Genomic DNA, 17,175 nt, shown 5'->3' on the forward strand with positions numbered 1-17,175 from the left:
CGTGGGACTTTGTGTGCGAACAGGGGCATTGTGGGAAGACGGCGCTGAGGCGGAGGGGCCGGGTTGAGGGCTCTATCCGGGCCGGTGCCCCTGGATCCCAGCCCAGCGCCGGGGCAGGTGTTGAAAGGAGAGGTGGGACAGCCCCGGCTTCACCAGCACACGCTGCGGGCACAGCCCCGGCTTCACCAGCACACGCTGCGGTACTCGTGGCTGCCGGCAGCACCTGCTGGAGGAGGCAGACCTGCCCCCTCCCTGCTCCCGGAGCGGGGGGACATGGTGGGTGAGCCGCGGTACACAGCGGGCAGGTCAGCCCGGCTCCACTGGGACCGGGGGGGAATTGTGCAAATCTGAGGTAAAAACCCAACAACTTGGAGAGCTTAAAGTTTACTGTTTAAAGCCTGCAGTAAGCAGCGTGGTTATATTCTGCTTCCTGCGGTGCTGGGTGCTCGCACGAACGTCAACAGGCACGGCAGGTCTGTAACCACTGCATGCCCCAGGATGGGACATCTTGACTAGTTATCCTCACTGCAGTCTCGAGGGGGCCTCCTGCGCAGCAGCCAGTCAGCAACCCTGCTGCATGGGCTACGTAGAGCAGCCAGCCACTATATAATACCACCAATACTAATCTGTGTAAGACAGTTTGTGCAATAGAAGTGTGAAATCTTGATACACAGCCTTAAGAGTGACAGACTAAGAATCCTCACCCCAGCCTAAAGGGTTAAGCCAGAATCAGGTGTTAAATAGACACAATCAACTAGTATGTAGAAACAGAGAGCAAGTTCTTTGCATCAGAATATAGTGGAAAACACCAGGCAATTAGCGGAGACAGGACAGAGTCCACAGAAGCCAGAATAACTTAAAGCAAAAAAAAGAAACAAAACATGCCCCAGGTAAAATCCCAGCCTACACTGTTCCCATTCCTAGTGCACTGAAGTGCCAGAAAACACCAGAACAAAGATAGTTGTTCCTAAGAGTTACCAGAAGCAAACATTAACTTAATCAGTAACTCAGTGAAAAGGCACAGAGCTCGTTTCTTATCTTTAAGACTGTATCTGTACTTTTAAGGAGCATCAACTTTACTAGTGAAATTATGTGGCAAGCTCTTAATTAAAATGTAATTTCTTGAAGGGGGGTCATCTTAGATAAACTTTTCCCAGCATGCCAATAAAAGCAGGGTTGTTTTTTTCACTTGCAAAAGATTATTGTAACTTAACCTCATAAGCTATTACAGCTACAGGACAAATAAAAGTCACACCCATTGTTAAGGAAAGTCTGCAGTGTTAGAGAAGTAAGCTTCTGTTTAGAGTAGATTTGAAAGCGGAAATCCACCGTTTGACTGTGACAAAGAAACTGGTAACAGTTAAGACCAGTTAATCGTAAGGAAGTGCATGAAGTTTCCCAAACTTTTCCAGAGGAGCAGAGACACAGGTACAAAAACACTTGAAACATACTACAGAAGCAGAAGTTGAAATCATGTCTTCACTGACTCAGAAATAAACTTGTGACAGCAAAACTAAGCCCAGCAAGACTGCAACACCCTGTCGTGTATTAAGCCGTTGCCCGTATTTCCATAAAGGACAGACCAAGCTTTTGGCCTGGGTTACGCTTAAATCATCTAACAGCAACCTCTAGTGGTGTTTCCTGACAGAGCTATCTCATCTTCAACAGGAAACAAGGGAAGGACACAAGACAAACTTAGCAGCACCAAAGCCCTGTTCCAGAAAACATAACCCTGCTTCCAGGGAATCATGGAAGGTACCAGAACAGTGAAGAGATAGTCTTTGCAGTGTTCCTACTTTGCAGCGTTCCTACTTGCATTACCAGTCTGAGCATGACACCTTTTGCAAAGGAAGTCTTGAGCTCACTTGGAGAAAAAAAAACAAAGTACAAGAACCCCATTGTTTTACCTGAAAAATTACTAAATTTGATATAGTGCCACTGGTTCAAGTCTGGTTAAATATCCCATATAATTAACTGAGCATCCAAGGCTTCTTGTATTTTCCTCAAGACCATTTTAGAGGTAGTTCTTGTCTGTCTCAAGCAAGAAACTCCCATCATCTGAGGGAACTTCAGCTATAACAAGTGGGTACCAGTTTTGTTAAAATCTAATTGTTGTGACAAATCAGATAATTTGCTTAGTTACACCTCCCCCCACAGGCATTTTAGGTATGTTCCAGCAGTCAGGGGCCTTGAACATTTTCTCTGTAAAAGGAGTACCAGCACCATTACACACAAGAGTTTATCCAGCCAGTAGGATCAGAAGGATTTGGTATATGTCCTCTACAAGCTCTGTCTTCAAAACTCTGAAATCAGCTCATGCTGGATTTTGTAAGCTATATTGTAGCTAAAATACATTTTTAGTTTAAATATGAAAATACAACATTGCAGGAGCTAGGTTGCAGTACACTTAACATTGAGGATTTTGATAAAGCTAGTTTGAAGCGCAGCGTTGTCTTAGTCCTTCAACAGCAGAAAAAGACACATGGTTCCTATTACAAAATACTTTTAAGTGCCACCTTAATATACATTCTATTCAAAGTACATTTATTTGTCAAATTTTTCAGCTTGTCAGAAGCTGTCAGAACACAAGTGGGTTACAGATAGCTAATCTGAAAGCAAAAAACCTGACAATTTCAGAAACCATAGAAAGGCATCAGCATTTATAGCATTCAGAACAGTATTGTTTGCTTAATAATCCATAGCAGTACAGGTGAGTCCAGGAATACCCTTGCTTCTGTTCCATGCATAGTAATACAAACCCATGTATTATTATTAGTTGCTTTGTGGGCCATGTTATGATGGTTTCTTGAAACCTTTTAGAATGGGGTAGATGTTCTCAAATGCCTCATAGATTTCAGAACGCTCTTTTGCTCCTAAAAAGACATTTAGAGAAAAAAACCAACCCAAGAATTAACAGAATTAAGAATAACTGAATACAACTCAAACCTAACAAGATTACAAGCCATGAAGAAACAGGAATTGAAAGTAACTTACTATTAGTTTGAGGCAGCATTTCCATCACACTTCCTCCACCTCAGAAAAAATTTCTAGCTTGCTTTCTTTAAGACTAAACTTTAGTTTAATCTGTGAAACCAAACCAGCAGTTAGCTACTCTTGACAGGTGCAAAACATTGGCTTTGGGGGAAAAAAAAAATAAATAAATGAAAGGCACCTGAGAACCACCATGGTGTTATCTGCTTAACAGGGACAGCTATGCCTGTCCATACATTAGTGGGAAAACAGACAAGAAATCAAGGATTTTTATTTTAATACTGGAAGTTGAGCCATATTTTGAGAATTCCCTATCTCCAGTTCTGAGAAGCTATTTTTAAGCTTTGTTAGGGCACCTGTGATTTCAAAGCTAGCCTTTTCCATGTTACTGCATGTACATCTTTAATATCAAGTCTTATACACTAACTGTATTGCAGTAGGCAGGAATATTGTGTACTACTGACACTACTCTATCATGTTAGTACAACATACACCAGCTATAAGAAAACTGCATTTAAATGAATTAGCAGTTAGGTTAAATGCCACTCAGGATGACTGTGCAAACCCTTCCCCTCAGAACACACTTGGACATGACTAATTCACCTGCATTACTACAACCTTCTCTTCCAAAAGTAAGGTTACTTTCAAGTTACTTTCTCAATTAAGAGGAAGGCACCTCTCAGCTCAAATTCAGTTCTATCCTTAACAGTTGGGCCTAGTGTTCACAGACAGGGACTTACCTTAGTGCTTCTGGGCCTCCTGCACACTCAAGGGTATTACAATTACCATAAAAATAACTTGCATTTCAGTGGAATGGAACTGTCCAGTGTTATTTTACTGGACACAAGATGGTGGGGGAACATTGGAGGGAGAAGCATTTAAGCTTAGTACAGAGCTCTCCATTTTCAGCTAATTTGTGATTTATGTTAGCAAGAATCTCTGGCTAAGGCAGGCACTTCTGTCTTTCACGTAACTCAAAACATTCAGGTCCTCTGGGGACAAGTACCATTTATATTTCAGTACATCAGAATAAAAGTATTTCATAAGCTTTGAAAAAGGATGTGATAGGAACATGCACTTGGGAATTCAACATTTTCTGACATAGGATCTGAGGTACAGATATCTACTGAGCACGCTTACTCAGCAAGGCTTTTGCCTCAGGAACATTTTGGCCAGTCTGGAACAAGTTCTTAGATCTCCACCCTTTCCTCTAATAACCCCTTCTAAATGTTTAAGTGTTTTAAGAAGTTTGCTTCCTGTCCAAGGAATTTTAAATTGCTTATTGTGATATTCATATGTAAGCAACTGAGTAATTACTAGCATGTCATCATCCTGTTGGGATTCTGTACATTGACACATGGCATTATGCTATGAATAAATATGTTCAGATTTAATGACGAGGAAATCTGAGACAGTACATGAAGCAGTATGAGCTTCTAGTGCAACAATACAGATACTGTTATCTGCAGAAAACACAGATAAGCAGCTGTAGGCATTAAAATGATTGTTGAGTGGCTTTACTGTTACAAGATAGGCATTTAGCTAATGTTCAATTTAAATGCTCTCAGAAAATGTGGTGGCTCTTGATTACAGATGTACAGAGGGAGACCACTTACCAGTCAGTACAACTTTTCCAGACACAAAGATAAGCAGCACTATCCTTGGTTTGACCATCCTATAAATAAGGCCAGGAAACAGTTCAGGTTCATAGCTGTTTCAAAACAAGCAGGTAAGATGAGTAAAATGCAAATACTGTTTCACTGTTGTACACATGAAGTGCTCTTTGATTATATTAGCAATAGAATAGTTAAACCTAGGTTTTGGCTAGCTACCCGGAGAAAGGCAAGTCAGGTTTTAGATATCTTTAAAAGAAACCCAGTCATCCCAGTTGGAGCTGATAGGAGTTCTTCATGCTTACTTTTAAAGACTTCTGAGCCACTTCTGAAAGTGATTTTTCCATAGCATTAAAAAGTTATTGTAGTCTTCAAATAGTACTCAAATCCTTCTTAGTCTGCAAAAAGTCCTTATCAGGAAGCATCTTGCACAGTAAAGAAGAGATGACAGCCAAGTCAATCTTTTATATTTAGTCCCCAAATTAAATGCAATGTACTGAATGCAGTGCTAATAAAAGACAACTTTTATTTTGTCAGTGCCAAAATCTTCATCTTTTCCTCAGTGATGGCAATAAGTAGTTCTTAACAAGTCCATCTTGAAGGCACAGCATGTCCATCACTCAGCTACAGGTTTACTTTAAATTGATGGCTAAGACACCCAGAGAAAGAGAACCTAAGTGATATTCCAGAAACACACAATATTCGCAGTTCTGTATTCTGCAGCTGCAGTCTGGCTTCATACCTGAAGGTCAGAAACCTTATCCTTGCAGATAACTCCCTTCAAATCAGATGCCTAAGAGGCCCTCTTTGTATTAAAGGTTCACAGTGGAGCAAAGACACAGACCAGGTTCAAGTAGCTTAAGAGCTGCTGCAATTAGACCTGAAGTGCTTAATTGAGACTGGTTATTTTCCTATTGACATGGTCTGCAATGCAGACAAATACCCACTAAGGCTTGATATTGCACTTGGCAATAACAGGAGACTAGTAAAATTGTGATCACTGCTCGGGTTAATGAAAGTCTCTGGCAGACATTGCTGATACACAGCAACAGAGATAGTGTTAACAATATTCATGGTCAAAGAAAGCTTTTACAAAAAAGAATATCTTCATTAACCAGCTAAGCAAGCAACCCAGGAGCTTCTTGCAGTTCTTCAGCCCTTCATCTTAACCAGATCTAGCAGACATCCAATTTACCCCAGAAGTGACTCAACACTAGTGTAGTATGCTCTCAGTTGCAAGGTTTCTAAAGCTTGTGTTTATGGTGTCCCTGCAAGGAGAAAGCAGTGAACACTGCACAGGAGGACAATTTAGAAGAACACTTCACTGTTCAATTGTGTCAGTCATGGTTTCAAGCACTGGAAGCTTTAATGCTAGCTGCTGTACGCCATCCTGGCAATTAAGCAGAGGGTCATTGTGGCTTGTGCCCCACTTGGAACAGGAACTATTGAAGAAAACTTTACTATCTTTATTATTACACATGGCATCTACAGCCATTTCATGTTTGCTGAACTGGTGATCATTGTCTTTTAATGAGTAAAAGGCATGCTTGATATTCAGTATCTGGTTAATTATTACCCTTTTTTGCCAGGCTTGTAAGTCTCAGAATTTGCGTCTGTTTGGCAGCTCACAAAAGACACTGCTCCAAGTTGTAACTCTGACTTCCACATACCTGCTGAACTGCTGGTGAGTGAGAACCAAGCCTTCCAGCCGGATGGGAAACCTCACATCACAGCTCCCAACCATATTCTGTATCTTGAAGTCCAGGAACTTGGCAGGGAACCCAAGCTTCTGTACCACACGTGCATACTTCCTGGCTGCAAGACGTGATTGCTCTTCACTAAGGAAAGGGCAGAGGGGGAAAGCAGCTTTTATTAGTGCTTTCTTCTGCTCTCAAGATGGAAGTCAGTTTAGAGCCACCATCGTGCTAATCTAAACTCCAGAAAAAAATATGCATGCCACTGCTCAAAATAGCATGCCTCTATCCCCTGAACCACTTTGGTAAGCTAGAAGGAGTAAGGCACTTTGTCATTCACTTTCCTGTGGTCTATGTGAATACACTGCAGCATGCTGCATCATCCCAGAATTTCCTTCTTCAGAGGTTTCCTTCTCACTTCTTTACACCAGCTTCTCAGAGCTGATCCAAGAGGTAGACTGCAGACACCAGTAGAATCATCTAGCTAGTAGGGGTGGTGGCAGGGGTTGGAGAAGAGTCCTCCTAAGCTGTAAGTTAATGCATTGTCTCACTGACAGTTTAGGGATATAAAAAATAAGGCAGCTGCTGAACTTGAGAACAGCCTCAGAGTACAGAAATAAGGTGTACTTTTCTCCAATCCCATTTTTTTTTCTCTAGAGGCAGATGTATTGACCAGTGAACACAGACACTGAGGAGAGACTTGACAGACAAAAGTTATGTCCTAACTCACTTTAAAGTTGGTGAGAAATGCAGATAGCCCCTTATCAGTTCCTGGGCTTTTAACAGATGTTTTAATAGCTTTTCTGCTGATGTCTGCTCAGCTCAATCTATATGCAAGGACAGAAGTACACAGTTCAGTAATTACCAAGCTGCATCATGAAGAAAGCCAGACATTTTTCAGTATCAGTGCTTCATTGTTTTCTTGCAATTATGACTGCCCTTTGGTAGATAATTTAAACAAGGCTTTCTGACATTGTTCATCAGAAACAGGAAGAGCTGAAAGACCCAGACCTTTAGAGGGAAGGGAAAACACAAACCAAAAAATACCTTTTTGCTCCTGTGCAGACCATTTTTCCTGAACTGAAGATGAGGGCTGTTGTTCGTGGCTCCCTGATTCTCATGATCACAGCAGCAAACCGCTACAAATTCAAAGGAAGACCTCACTGTTCAGCTAAGGGATTTGACCGGTACTGTATTTTCTGTTAATTCTTCCAAGAATGGTCACTTTCAAAGCTCAACACAGCATGCATTTGCTTTGTGAGTCTTTGTATACCACTGTGAAGTTATTTCCACACATCACCCCCCCACCCAGGACCAGGGGGCTTAAAACTACAGTCACAGGACTACTGCTTTGTCCCTTAAGTTTTGTTCAGCAGTGTGGAGTCACTTTTAGAAAGCCCATTATTCCTAGTGAAATTCTACAGTCTAGGCCACTTTCTATAAGTATCATGTAATATCCATTTCACTCCAGTAATTCTCTTCAGCCAGGAGTTTCAGGGCAGATCTTTTGTCCCTCCCATTGAGGGATGCTTGAGCCATTTCAGCTGGAGGTAGCTGGCCACATGCGGAGGAGAGTTCACCTCCTTTCTTAAAATACCTTAGTAACATCTCATTGCTGGGGATTTATTAAAATTAAAAACCCATATCATTGTGGTCCCCTGTATTTCTTTTACTTTAAGAGGCTCAAGTTGTAAATTCTTATGATTTTCCCCTGTGGGTCAAGACAGTGCTGTTAGAGTACACAGCTCATAATGAATTTGCATATTAGAATCCATCAGCACTGAGAAAGGTAAGCAAGCCCTTAATATTTACCTTTGGGTTATATTCTGCATTTCTGGCATGTAGAGCTATATTCTTCAGATCTAGTTTACAAGCCAAATTTACAGTCGACACTATATTCCTGAGAAATGAGAAGGGAATTTTCTTATTGTAAAAGCAAGTCGCTGCAGAGCTAACTCCCAACACACTCCAATTAATAATTACCATGAACTAATTTTCTGCCTACCTATTCTCTACTCTAGCATTAAGCTACTTTTGGCAAAACTAAAGTAATTCAATACCAGAATTACAGTTTCTGAGATATAACAGGGTATGAAATTATGAGTCCCTGAATACTAAGTTCGTGTGTCTTTCACTAACTACAGCACTGAAAACTTCTACAGCTTTAAATTGAACCATTACTGAGTATTTACAGAGTTACTACAGCACTTAAATTAGTTAAAAGTATATTACTCTCTACAGGTATAAACTACTCCATAGTTGCTCTAGCCTAGACAGGACCTTTAAATGAGGCCAGAATTTCTCACACTTCTTTTCATGCCCCTTTCCGTTGCTCACTTCAGACTGTTTTCTGCTCTCAGAAAAGCAGGCTGACATCTTTAAATCCCTAGAGCCTGCTGTCATCCTCAGCATTCTCCTTGCTGGAATAAATCCTCCTTTTCAAGTATTTTTGTCTTTTCATCCTGCAGACTGAAATAACTAGCAGAACATGCTATATATAATTTCTACCAAACAGTTCTCCCTCTGAGACTTCAGCTTCTGTCTCCCAGAAGAGACTTTTTCCCCTTAACAAGCCAGAGGCATTTCAGACACTCACTCACCCGGCAAGTTTATCAAGTCCGCTCTCCCATTTTGCTAAGCTGTGTACTGTTCCATGCCACTTCCATTTTTGTGTTGCACTGATCAGCACAGTATCCAGTTGCCTTCTAGTATTGTCAGTTAATTTGCTCCCTGTCTCCTCAAAGACAAGTAACTGCCCCTGTATAGTTTTTATTTGGTGGGCTTATTTAAGCGTAGACTCTGCTTGCTATGTTCTCAGAAGTCAGAGCAGTACCTCACAGTTTTAGCAAAGCTATGACTTATATATGCTATATGTATAATACATAAACTTACTGTAACTGAGGAACTATGCCAGAGCTTTCTGATGCAGGTGTCACTGGGGTCATGGGAGTCATTGGTATCAGAGGAGGACATGTGCCAGATGCTTCAGGAGATGATTGAATTGCACCTGGGTATGACAAGCTGCTTTCGTCCACAAAGATGCCACTGTCCTCATTTCTTGATATTGACCCATCAAGTTCTTTTTGCTTTTCATAACCATCTTCAGATAGATTTTGTTCTTTGTCATCTTGGGTAATGTCTGGAAGAAAGCTGAGATCCACAGAGAAGTCTGTAGAAAGATCTTTGGGCTGATTCAATTGAGAACCAAAAGTATCTTCAGTGGTTTGAATTGGAAGCTCTACATCATAAGGACTCATGGGAGTAAACAGCTGAGGACTAGCTGAGAGGTCATCCTTGAATTAAGAAAAAGTGTCATTAAGGCTCTTGTATTTAAAGATTTACTTTAGCTGGAAGACTAAATTAAGATTTATCTCCTATTCAATGAAGAAGTTTCATTCATTTTTTCCCTCGATACATATTAAAGAATCTTTAAGATTTGAAATTGTGTCTTTTGCTTGTCTATCAGCATATAAAAATCCAGATAACTTCTATAGCAGAGATACACATTTTCCTGCCACATTTCAAAGGCAGTCTAGAACACTCCTATAATACCACAAATTAAGAAATACCAAATACCTTCAGCTGTGACTGGAGGTACAGTGTTGGCACTTTGCCTTTCACAGCCGTTGTCATGCATCAGTTATTCACGTAACCAACACAATTGCTGATGACTTTTTTCAGGGAAGACAGCTGGCACTTTCTGGCTGGCATTAACTCCCATTCAGTAATTTACTGTTTTCCTCTCCTTGCTACCAGAGGACTGTGTCAAATGTTGTTTTGGATTTGTGCAACAGAGGGCAGTAGCTCACAGAATCACGAGCAGTTATATCTTCGGCTGCTGGAGGTCACCAGACTAATACAAGTGAGACAATCAACAAAGCCAGTGTCCTTTCACAGATAGCATGCAACATACCCGCAAAGTTTTTGCATACTAATTTATTACTAAAAGCTATTTAAAAGGCATCATAATATTGAAAAGGCAAGAGTTTAGGAAAGGAGTTATTCCCTTCTCCAGCAGTACATAAGCCTCTAGTTAGTAAATACATCTTCCAAGAAGGTGGTTTCTGCCAATACCCCCAGCAGGTGAGAACTTGGACTAGGTGATCCATACAAGAGGTTCTGTGTTTGTTCGGGCATTTTTGGCTTGAGATCCAAAAGGACTCAAAGAGTCCAAGCACAAATCAGAACAGGGAACAGTGCACAAGACTGAGGCCCTGAGTTGGCAGCAACCACCTAAGCTCCAGTGGGAACAGGGTTTCCAGATCAGTGCTCCATGCTTTCCAGCCCCGAGCTAGTGCTGCTCTATGTCCTGTGCTAATCACCTCACTTAATGCAACCATGCACAAAGGGGAGATCTCTACTTCTACTTCACACTGTATTTGCCTATAGATACTTTGAAAACCCTAAGTGACATATCCTCCCAGAGAAACCTTACTAGCTTGAATACAGATGTGATCAGGTCAAGCTCTGAAAGGACCACCAACACCTGCATTCAAAACTGTTTCTAAAACTGATTTTTAGATGCAGAGCCGCATATGAGATCAGCTGGGGCAGAGTGCTATTGAGTAAGACAAAGTACTCCAGAACCCACTGGCTCTTTGGAAAACGTGATCCAAGAGCACTGCCTGAGAATTAAAAGGCCAGATACAAATGTATTAACAGTTACTAATAACGGTACACTGAGCCTGTAGGAATATGCACACATCATACTAAGGGGAATCAAAGAATGAGATAATGGTAAAAAAAAAAAACAACCCACCCCGAAACCCAAAGCCCAGTTTGTGTCACAGCTTAATGAAACTGATAGAAAAATGAGGCTGGAATTACTAGATAGCTGTAAAACAAGTAAAGAAAAAAGCAACAAACTACATAAACTAGGTCAAAACAGAAAGCAAATCTTCCTTTCTCATCAGGTTTCCATATAACTGGTATAGGGAAAAGCACTTATAGGGTTAAGTGCTGGGGAGGATTGCCTTCTTGTTAGACAGACCCTCAGAGGATGTGAAAGGGGACACAAGTCCATGTTTGTATTGGGCTGGCTGCCAAGGGGTTTTGCTGTAGACTCTAGGTTAATTAGCTTTATTAAAGGCCTGATCAACTGCATAGCTTCGGACATCTCCCAGCAGTGCCAGGAAGGAGATTTCACACCCAGATCCTGTCAGAGGTCACCAAGTTTGGGGGAGATTGAGGGGAAACAGCCATTTCCACTTCCACTGCAGGAATTCCTGCAACCCACATACACAGATCAGATCCTTTAAGCAACAGACTTTTCTTTTTTTCCTTTCTGCAGTGGTATCTCACACATCTGCTATTGTCAAACATCCCAGCAGGTCTGAAATACAGAAAGCTCAGGAGTATTTCCAAACCCCTGGTTATGCCCCACCTCATTATGTACTTTATAGGGCCATATTCAGGGAGCTGCCATTCTGGATTTAGACAGCCTGCACTAAACCCATTTTCTGAGCCGATAAGTGGCTTGTAACAAGAGACAAGCACAGAAATAGGGTTCCCTGTGTGAAGAGGCTGCTCAGCTGCGAGTCCAGCCCTCTCCTAGACCCTCACCCTGTGGTCTCTGCAACCTCCCGAGACCAAAAACCAGAAATTTTTGCCAACCTTTACCAAACAACATGAAAAGATGCGAGCGTCCTGCCCCCTCCGTGCCAACACACCCCAGCGCACCCGCTGGTCCTGCAAACAGCGCTCCGTTCCGACGCAGCGGAGCTCCTCCTTGAGCACGTTAAGAACGACCTCCCCATCAGTGGGACCCTCCAGCGCTCCTCATGCTCTCAGCAGCTCAGGAAAGTTGTGGGTCGCTACTCCCCACATGAAGCTGTACGGGATAACCCGCAGATCACGGCGAGAGGAGCCACGTGGTCCGGCCGGAGCTCGTCAGAGACGCCCCGCTTCAGAGGCGGGATAGAGCTGCTAGACAGCGGAGCGTTGGTGGTATAGTGGTGAGCATAGCTGCCTTCCAAGCAGTTGACCCGGGTTCGATTCCCGGCCAACGCAGTGTGTTTTTTCTTCCCTCCCCTACCTGCCCTTCACAGCGCTCCAGGTATCTCTCCAAAGGCGACACATCATCCATGACTGCAGCCACCCAGCAAGTCCCCCACCACGGCTCCAGTTCTGGCTTTAATCCCGTGGAGCAGCAGCAGGGGCAGGTGCAGCTCCTCAGGGTGCAAAGCCTGGCGCAGCTGTGTCTTTTAGGCTTTGAGCCTTTCCCCTGCTTTTGCAAGGGTTTGCTCCATCCTGCAGAAGGGCTGGAGAAACCGGGATGCTCTGATGTGCTTTAGAGGAGCCTACAAACATAACTTGCTCCTTAGCTCCCCTGAGCTTGCTTCTCTCTCAGATGCTGAACATAAATGTGGAGTTGGAGCCCTGGCTTAGACCTTGCAAAGATAATGCTTCACGTCTGGCTGGTGCTTTTTAGTGAGCAAGTGCAATGGGCCCTTAATTTCTCCCACCTGCCTCATTGACTGCAATAAGGCACATCTGGTCCTTTGAGGAAAGCCCCAGTCCAAAATTACAAACCTCAGACTCACACCATTGCAATGGAATGGTCTGTTCTCAGATGGGCCAGTACTGCAAATGCTGCTTAGGGGGAGGAAGCTACTAGTCCTGTTTGCTGCTGTTCTCCCCTTGCAGGTATTTTCCCCACTGGTGTCTGTTTCTGCCACTGTGAGCGATGTTTTAAGGCCATTCCCCCTTCGAAAGACTTGTGTGGAGAGTCTGGGGGTGTGGGAGCGTGTTCCCAGGAGGGAGTTTGTGTTGCGTGCCATTGATTGATGCTGCAGGAATGTCACCTGCCAATGCTGCTTGGCTTGGGCATTGCTTGACTTGATGCCAGTGGTTACTGCTGGCCTTGTTGCTGCTCTCCTGTCCTGTTGCTGCATGTGATGGATGGATAGGACACAACCCTTTCTGGGCTCGTGGATCTGCTGACTGCTATGATCAATGTATCCTCTTGCGCTGCTAGACAGGACTTTGCTTTCTGCTGTGAGATCTGCTTGCAAACAGCTAGCTGAGCTGAAAAAAACCTTTGGAAGAAGATGTCAAAGCCAGGCACCTGGCAGGTCTTTGGGAGGTGCTGCCAGGCTCTTCTGGCTAGCCTAGAGGTGCAAAGGTTTAGGTTAGTAGCCTTTATCTGTGTTGCAGAGTGTATGTGGCTGATGAGCATCCTTCCCTCCTCAACACAGCCTGCTGGGCTGGTTTCATCATATTTCTAGGATTCACCTTGACCTGTGCTTTACAGGTGCCAAATACCCAGCCCCAGAAAAATCCAGTCTCAAGGAGGTAGATTTATATCACACAGCCCTTCCCCGAAGACCCCAGAGACAAGTCAAGAAGTAAAGCAAGGAGAGGACTCTCAGAGAGGTTGGTTGCACCTTGAATTATGGAGGCTGATGGAGCTAGCTGGGACCGGTTGAGGATGGTTCAAGCTAAAATGTCCCATTTCAGCTGGCAGGTGATTGGGATGGTTGCAGACCACTCCATGGCCTCAGCTGGTTTTGCCAGCACAACAGGACAGCGTACCGAGGGCTGAGAGGGCTTGGCTCTCACCAGTAGTGGCAAGCTCAGCCCTCACAAGCCTCTTCATGACAGTGTGGGCCTGCATTGAGCACAGGGGTCATTGTATTCAACACGGGGGTTTTGCTGAATTTGTCTTGTCCTTGCAATGATACCTCGTGGGGACAGGAGATTGGTGCTCCCTCAGTGTTGTGAACACTTGCTGTGCTGAAGCTGGGAAGCTGGAGTGCCGTGTAGTAGTCATGGTGTTTCCCTGGTGTGGCCCTGCAGCTGTAGCACTGGGTTTCCTCAGCTAATTAATCCTTTGTTGCACTGCAGAACCCCCTGGAGATGGGCTATGTTAACCTCACAGCTCCTGGGGATTTGTCTGCATTTTGTGAACCTGAGATGGAGAGGTCAAACTGTGGTGGTGAAGTGGGAGAGGCTACACACCTCTTAATATTGGTGTTGCTTCCTGCCATGGATAGGGGCATCCTGCAAATAGCATGGGCATCAGTGCAAAGCGATGGGATCAAGTTATGCAGTTTGGTTCCTCTTCTGTTAAAAGGGTGTCAGATTGTTTACCCTTCTTGAGGTGAAGAAGGGAAAAAGTTTAGAAAGCTGAGAGATTATCAAGAGAGTAAAGAGTCACATTCTGTGGGTGATTCAAGCTCTCAGGGTTACTTCGATGTAAAGGATGTAAGGATCTTTTGGATGCTGCCCAAGGGAGGGGAGGCATGGCTGTGCCTTGGGAGGGCTCTGTGCTCACAGCTTCCTCCACAAGGCTGAACATCCACTCGTGGTGCCCAGCGTGTTGGAGGCTCAGTGAGTGAGGTGCACAGTGGTGGGAAGTCCCAGTGAGTGGAGGCCCAGGTAGTGGGAGGTCAAGGGACCTCCTTTTCCTTTGGAAAGCAGCAGCCACCCAGTGCCAGGCCAAGGTTACTGATGAGCAGGACCGCTCAGAGCAGGGAAGAAACCATGCTTCCTCTGCGCAATGGAGGCAGCCGTTACACACAACCCTGCATAGTGGGAGCCAGTTATGGGGTGATGAATCATCCGAAGTGCACAGTTACTGTAATGATGAATTGTCATGAGTCTCAATTAGCAAATTGCTTAACTTTACTTAGAAAGTTGATGATTACTACAGCAATAAGTGCTTTGTGTATTCTTTGTAAGCATTGTTCAATATCTTTCTTCCTTGGAAGACTAATTGGAGAAGACTATTCCAAAGAGCTTCCACTACTGTGCCTGTGTCGGTCACTTAAACATTTCTGCAGCAGACATTCCTGCTTTACCTGGATTCTTTAATCTGGTTGCGGGATGGGACTCACAGGAGACTTTCAAAAACCTGGAAGGGACAAGGAGCAAGTCAGTAAGGAAGCTCTACCTGTTTTATTCATTAGTGCTCTCAGCAGCTGCCTTCTATTTTAGCATGCCGTAAATGTCTACCTGCTTGCTTTGAAGTTGGTTAATCTGGTTTGGCTTTATCTTATCTTTTTTTCAGGAGGATGTTTGAGAATTAAAAGCTTGTGACTGACAACGCTCTGCTTTCTGCTCTCCTGAGCTTTATGCTAAACTTTCAAAGATGGAATTGTCTCAGAAGAGTATAGCTTGTCTCAGGTGTAGCTTGCATCTCCTGGTGCCTTCGCTGCCTGCAGCATTAAAGCCTGGCCTTTGGAGGAGGTAGAAGAGCAACTGAGAGCAGGATCAGTGTTCCAAGAAGAGAGGAATATATTATGCACAAGATGTCTCCAAATGCAGCACATTTGAATTGTGCCAGGATTCTATGCTTCTTGTTGCAAAGATGATTCCTTCTGTTTGGCTTAGCCCTGTTTTGGTCCCTGTGCCTTGACTCCCTTCTTGCCAAGGATGTAAATAGAGTGAGGTTCTGAGGAGGACCCCAAAGTGGGGGTCAGAACAAAGTGCAGACAAGCTGCAGTGTGATCGGTGGGCTCTGTGGGAATGAAGGACCTGCATCGAGCTGCCAAGGCTCTCAAGAAGCTGCAGTGCAAAAAGCATCTCAGAGGTAAATGCTGGATGCTGGAGTGCCTTCAGTCTGACAAGTGTGACGGTCACACTCTCATACTTATTTATCCAGTAGGACTGCATTCTAAACCTGATCAATGCTTATCAGTGTCAGTATATAGTGGATTTATTGCCAGGGAAGCAAAGAAGCCACCACAACTATTCACTGTGCAATAGTGAGTAATTTTATAGAATCATAGAATCATAGAATAGTTAGGGTTAGAAAGGACCTCAAGATCATCTAGTTCCAACCCCCCTGCCATGGGCACGGACACCTCACACTAAACAATCTCACCCAAGGCTCTGTCCAACCTGGCCTTGAACACCGCCAGGGATGGAGCATTCACAACTTAATTTGACTTTTAATTATGAATGGTAAAGTGTACCATCATTAGGTTATGCTGGTGTAAATACAAACATAATCAGGTTCGCTAGATTTGATATTTGGTTCTGACTTGCCCCTGTGTAAATCAAGAATCACCCTCTTAGAGAAGTGAGGTTACAATGACTTGAAATTGTGTCAGAATCTAGTTTAATTTTCAGGTTTACTGAGTGATGAAGAAGAGCCGTAGCTTCCCATTTGCCTGAATCAGATGATGCAGCCCAGGTCACATAGTAGTAAGGCTGCCACTTCTTTGTCCTGGTCAGACTGGGGCTCTCTTATCCCCTGAACAGGGCAGTAATGTGGGATTTGGTATTCTTTGCAAATGTTAGCAGGCTCTCAGCATTTGTCTGTTAATGTGTGTTCCTTCCATACATGCTAGCAGAGACAAGCGTGAAGTCAATGCTCAGTGTGCACTGACTTCTGGAAAAGGAAAGTCAGTTCTGTCAGATGGAAAAGGGGTAAACTGGCTAGAAAAGAGGCATTTTTCCTGGTTTCTACAGCACTATTATGTGTGATGAAGACACTAACTGCCCCCATGTCAGAGAATTGCTGAGAGCCAGACCCTGAGAGGATTGCCAAATCCTCCCCTGAATGCCAGAGGAAGCACTGTAAGTAAAAGTCATCTGTCGCAACTGAAAGGCTGAATGGTGACTTTAAAACTATACGGTTAACTTAGTTTAATTTTGTTACCTATGCAAAGCAACAAATGAAGACATTCTGTATGTTGTTTGCATAGAAATCCACTCGTTCTGGCCCGGCTGTGCTCTTAAGCCTTGTACTGCAGTGTGGGGGAGAGCACATTGGTCTATCCTTATTTTTCGTTCTGTGCTACATTTAAAATATGGCCAGAAAAGGGGAAAACAGGGGGGAGGAAGGGAAAAAAGGGTGAAGAGGGGGCATTAAACATTGGCTGCCACCTTAATTGCAACCTAGCAATTAATGGCTACAGGCTTGGACAGCT

At 43.7% G+C, this 17,175-nt stretch overlaps 1 protein-coding gene and 1 non-coding gene across 5 annotated transcripts; one reads left to right on the forward strand and one right to left on the reverse strand.

Annotated features, from left to right (window-relative positions):
- Nucleotides 1–1,291: 1,291 nt before the first annotated feature.
- On the reverse strand, nucleotides 1,292–12,603 carry TBPL2 (TATA-box binding protein like 2). Of its 4 annotated transcripts, none has more exons than XM_065683954.1 (8): nucleotides 12,333–12,391; nucleotides 9,875–10,151; nucleotides 9,191–9,591; nucleotides 8,111–8,198; nucleotides 7,346–7,437; nucleotides 6,275–6,442; nucleotides 4,608–4,666; nucleotides 1,292–2,873 (listed from the first exon to the last, which is right to left on the reverse strand). In XM_065683954.1, the coding sequence occupies exons 2-8, from the start codon at nucleotides 9,929–9,931 to the stop codon at nucleotides 2,794–2,796; spliced, it is 945 nt and encodes a 314-aa protein (XP_065540026.1). In that variant the 5' UTR covers nucleotides 9,932–10,151; nucleotides 12,333–12,391; the 3' UTR covers nucleotides 1,292–2,793. The 4 variants fall into 4 exon arrangements, with proteins under 4 accessions (XP_065540026.1, XP_065540024.1, XP_065540025.1 ...); XM_065683952.1 differs by having other exon boundaries at nucleotides 4,608–4,702; XM_065683953.1 differs by lacking the exon at nucleotides 9,875–10,151 and having other exon boundaries at nucleotides 4,608–4,702; nucleotides 12,333–12,603.
- TRNAG-UCC (transfer RNA glycine (anticodon UCC)) lies at nucleotides 12,236–12,307 on the forward strand. The gene has a single exon. It is a non-coding gene; the product is annotated as a tRNA-Gly (tRNA).
- Nucleotides 12,604–17,175: the final 4,572 nt, after the last annotated feature.

The sequence above is a fragment of the Lathamus discolor genome, chromosome 6, assembly GCF_037157495.1.
Source record: "Lathamus discolor isolate bLatDis1 chromosome 6, bLatDis1.hap1, whole genome shotgun sequence".
In the NCBI taxonomy this organism is placed as follows: Eukaryota; Metazoa; Chordata; class Aves; order Psittaciformes; family Psittacidae; genus Lathamus; species Lathamus discolor.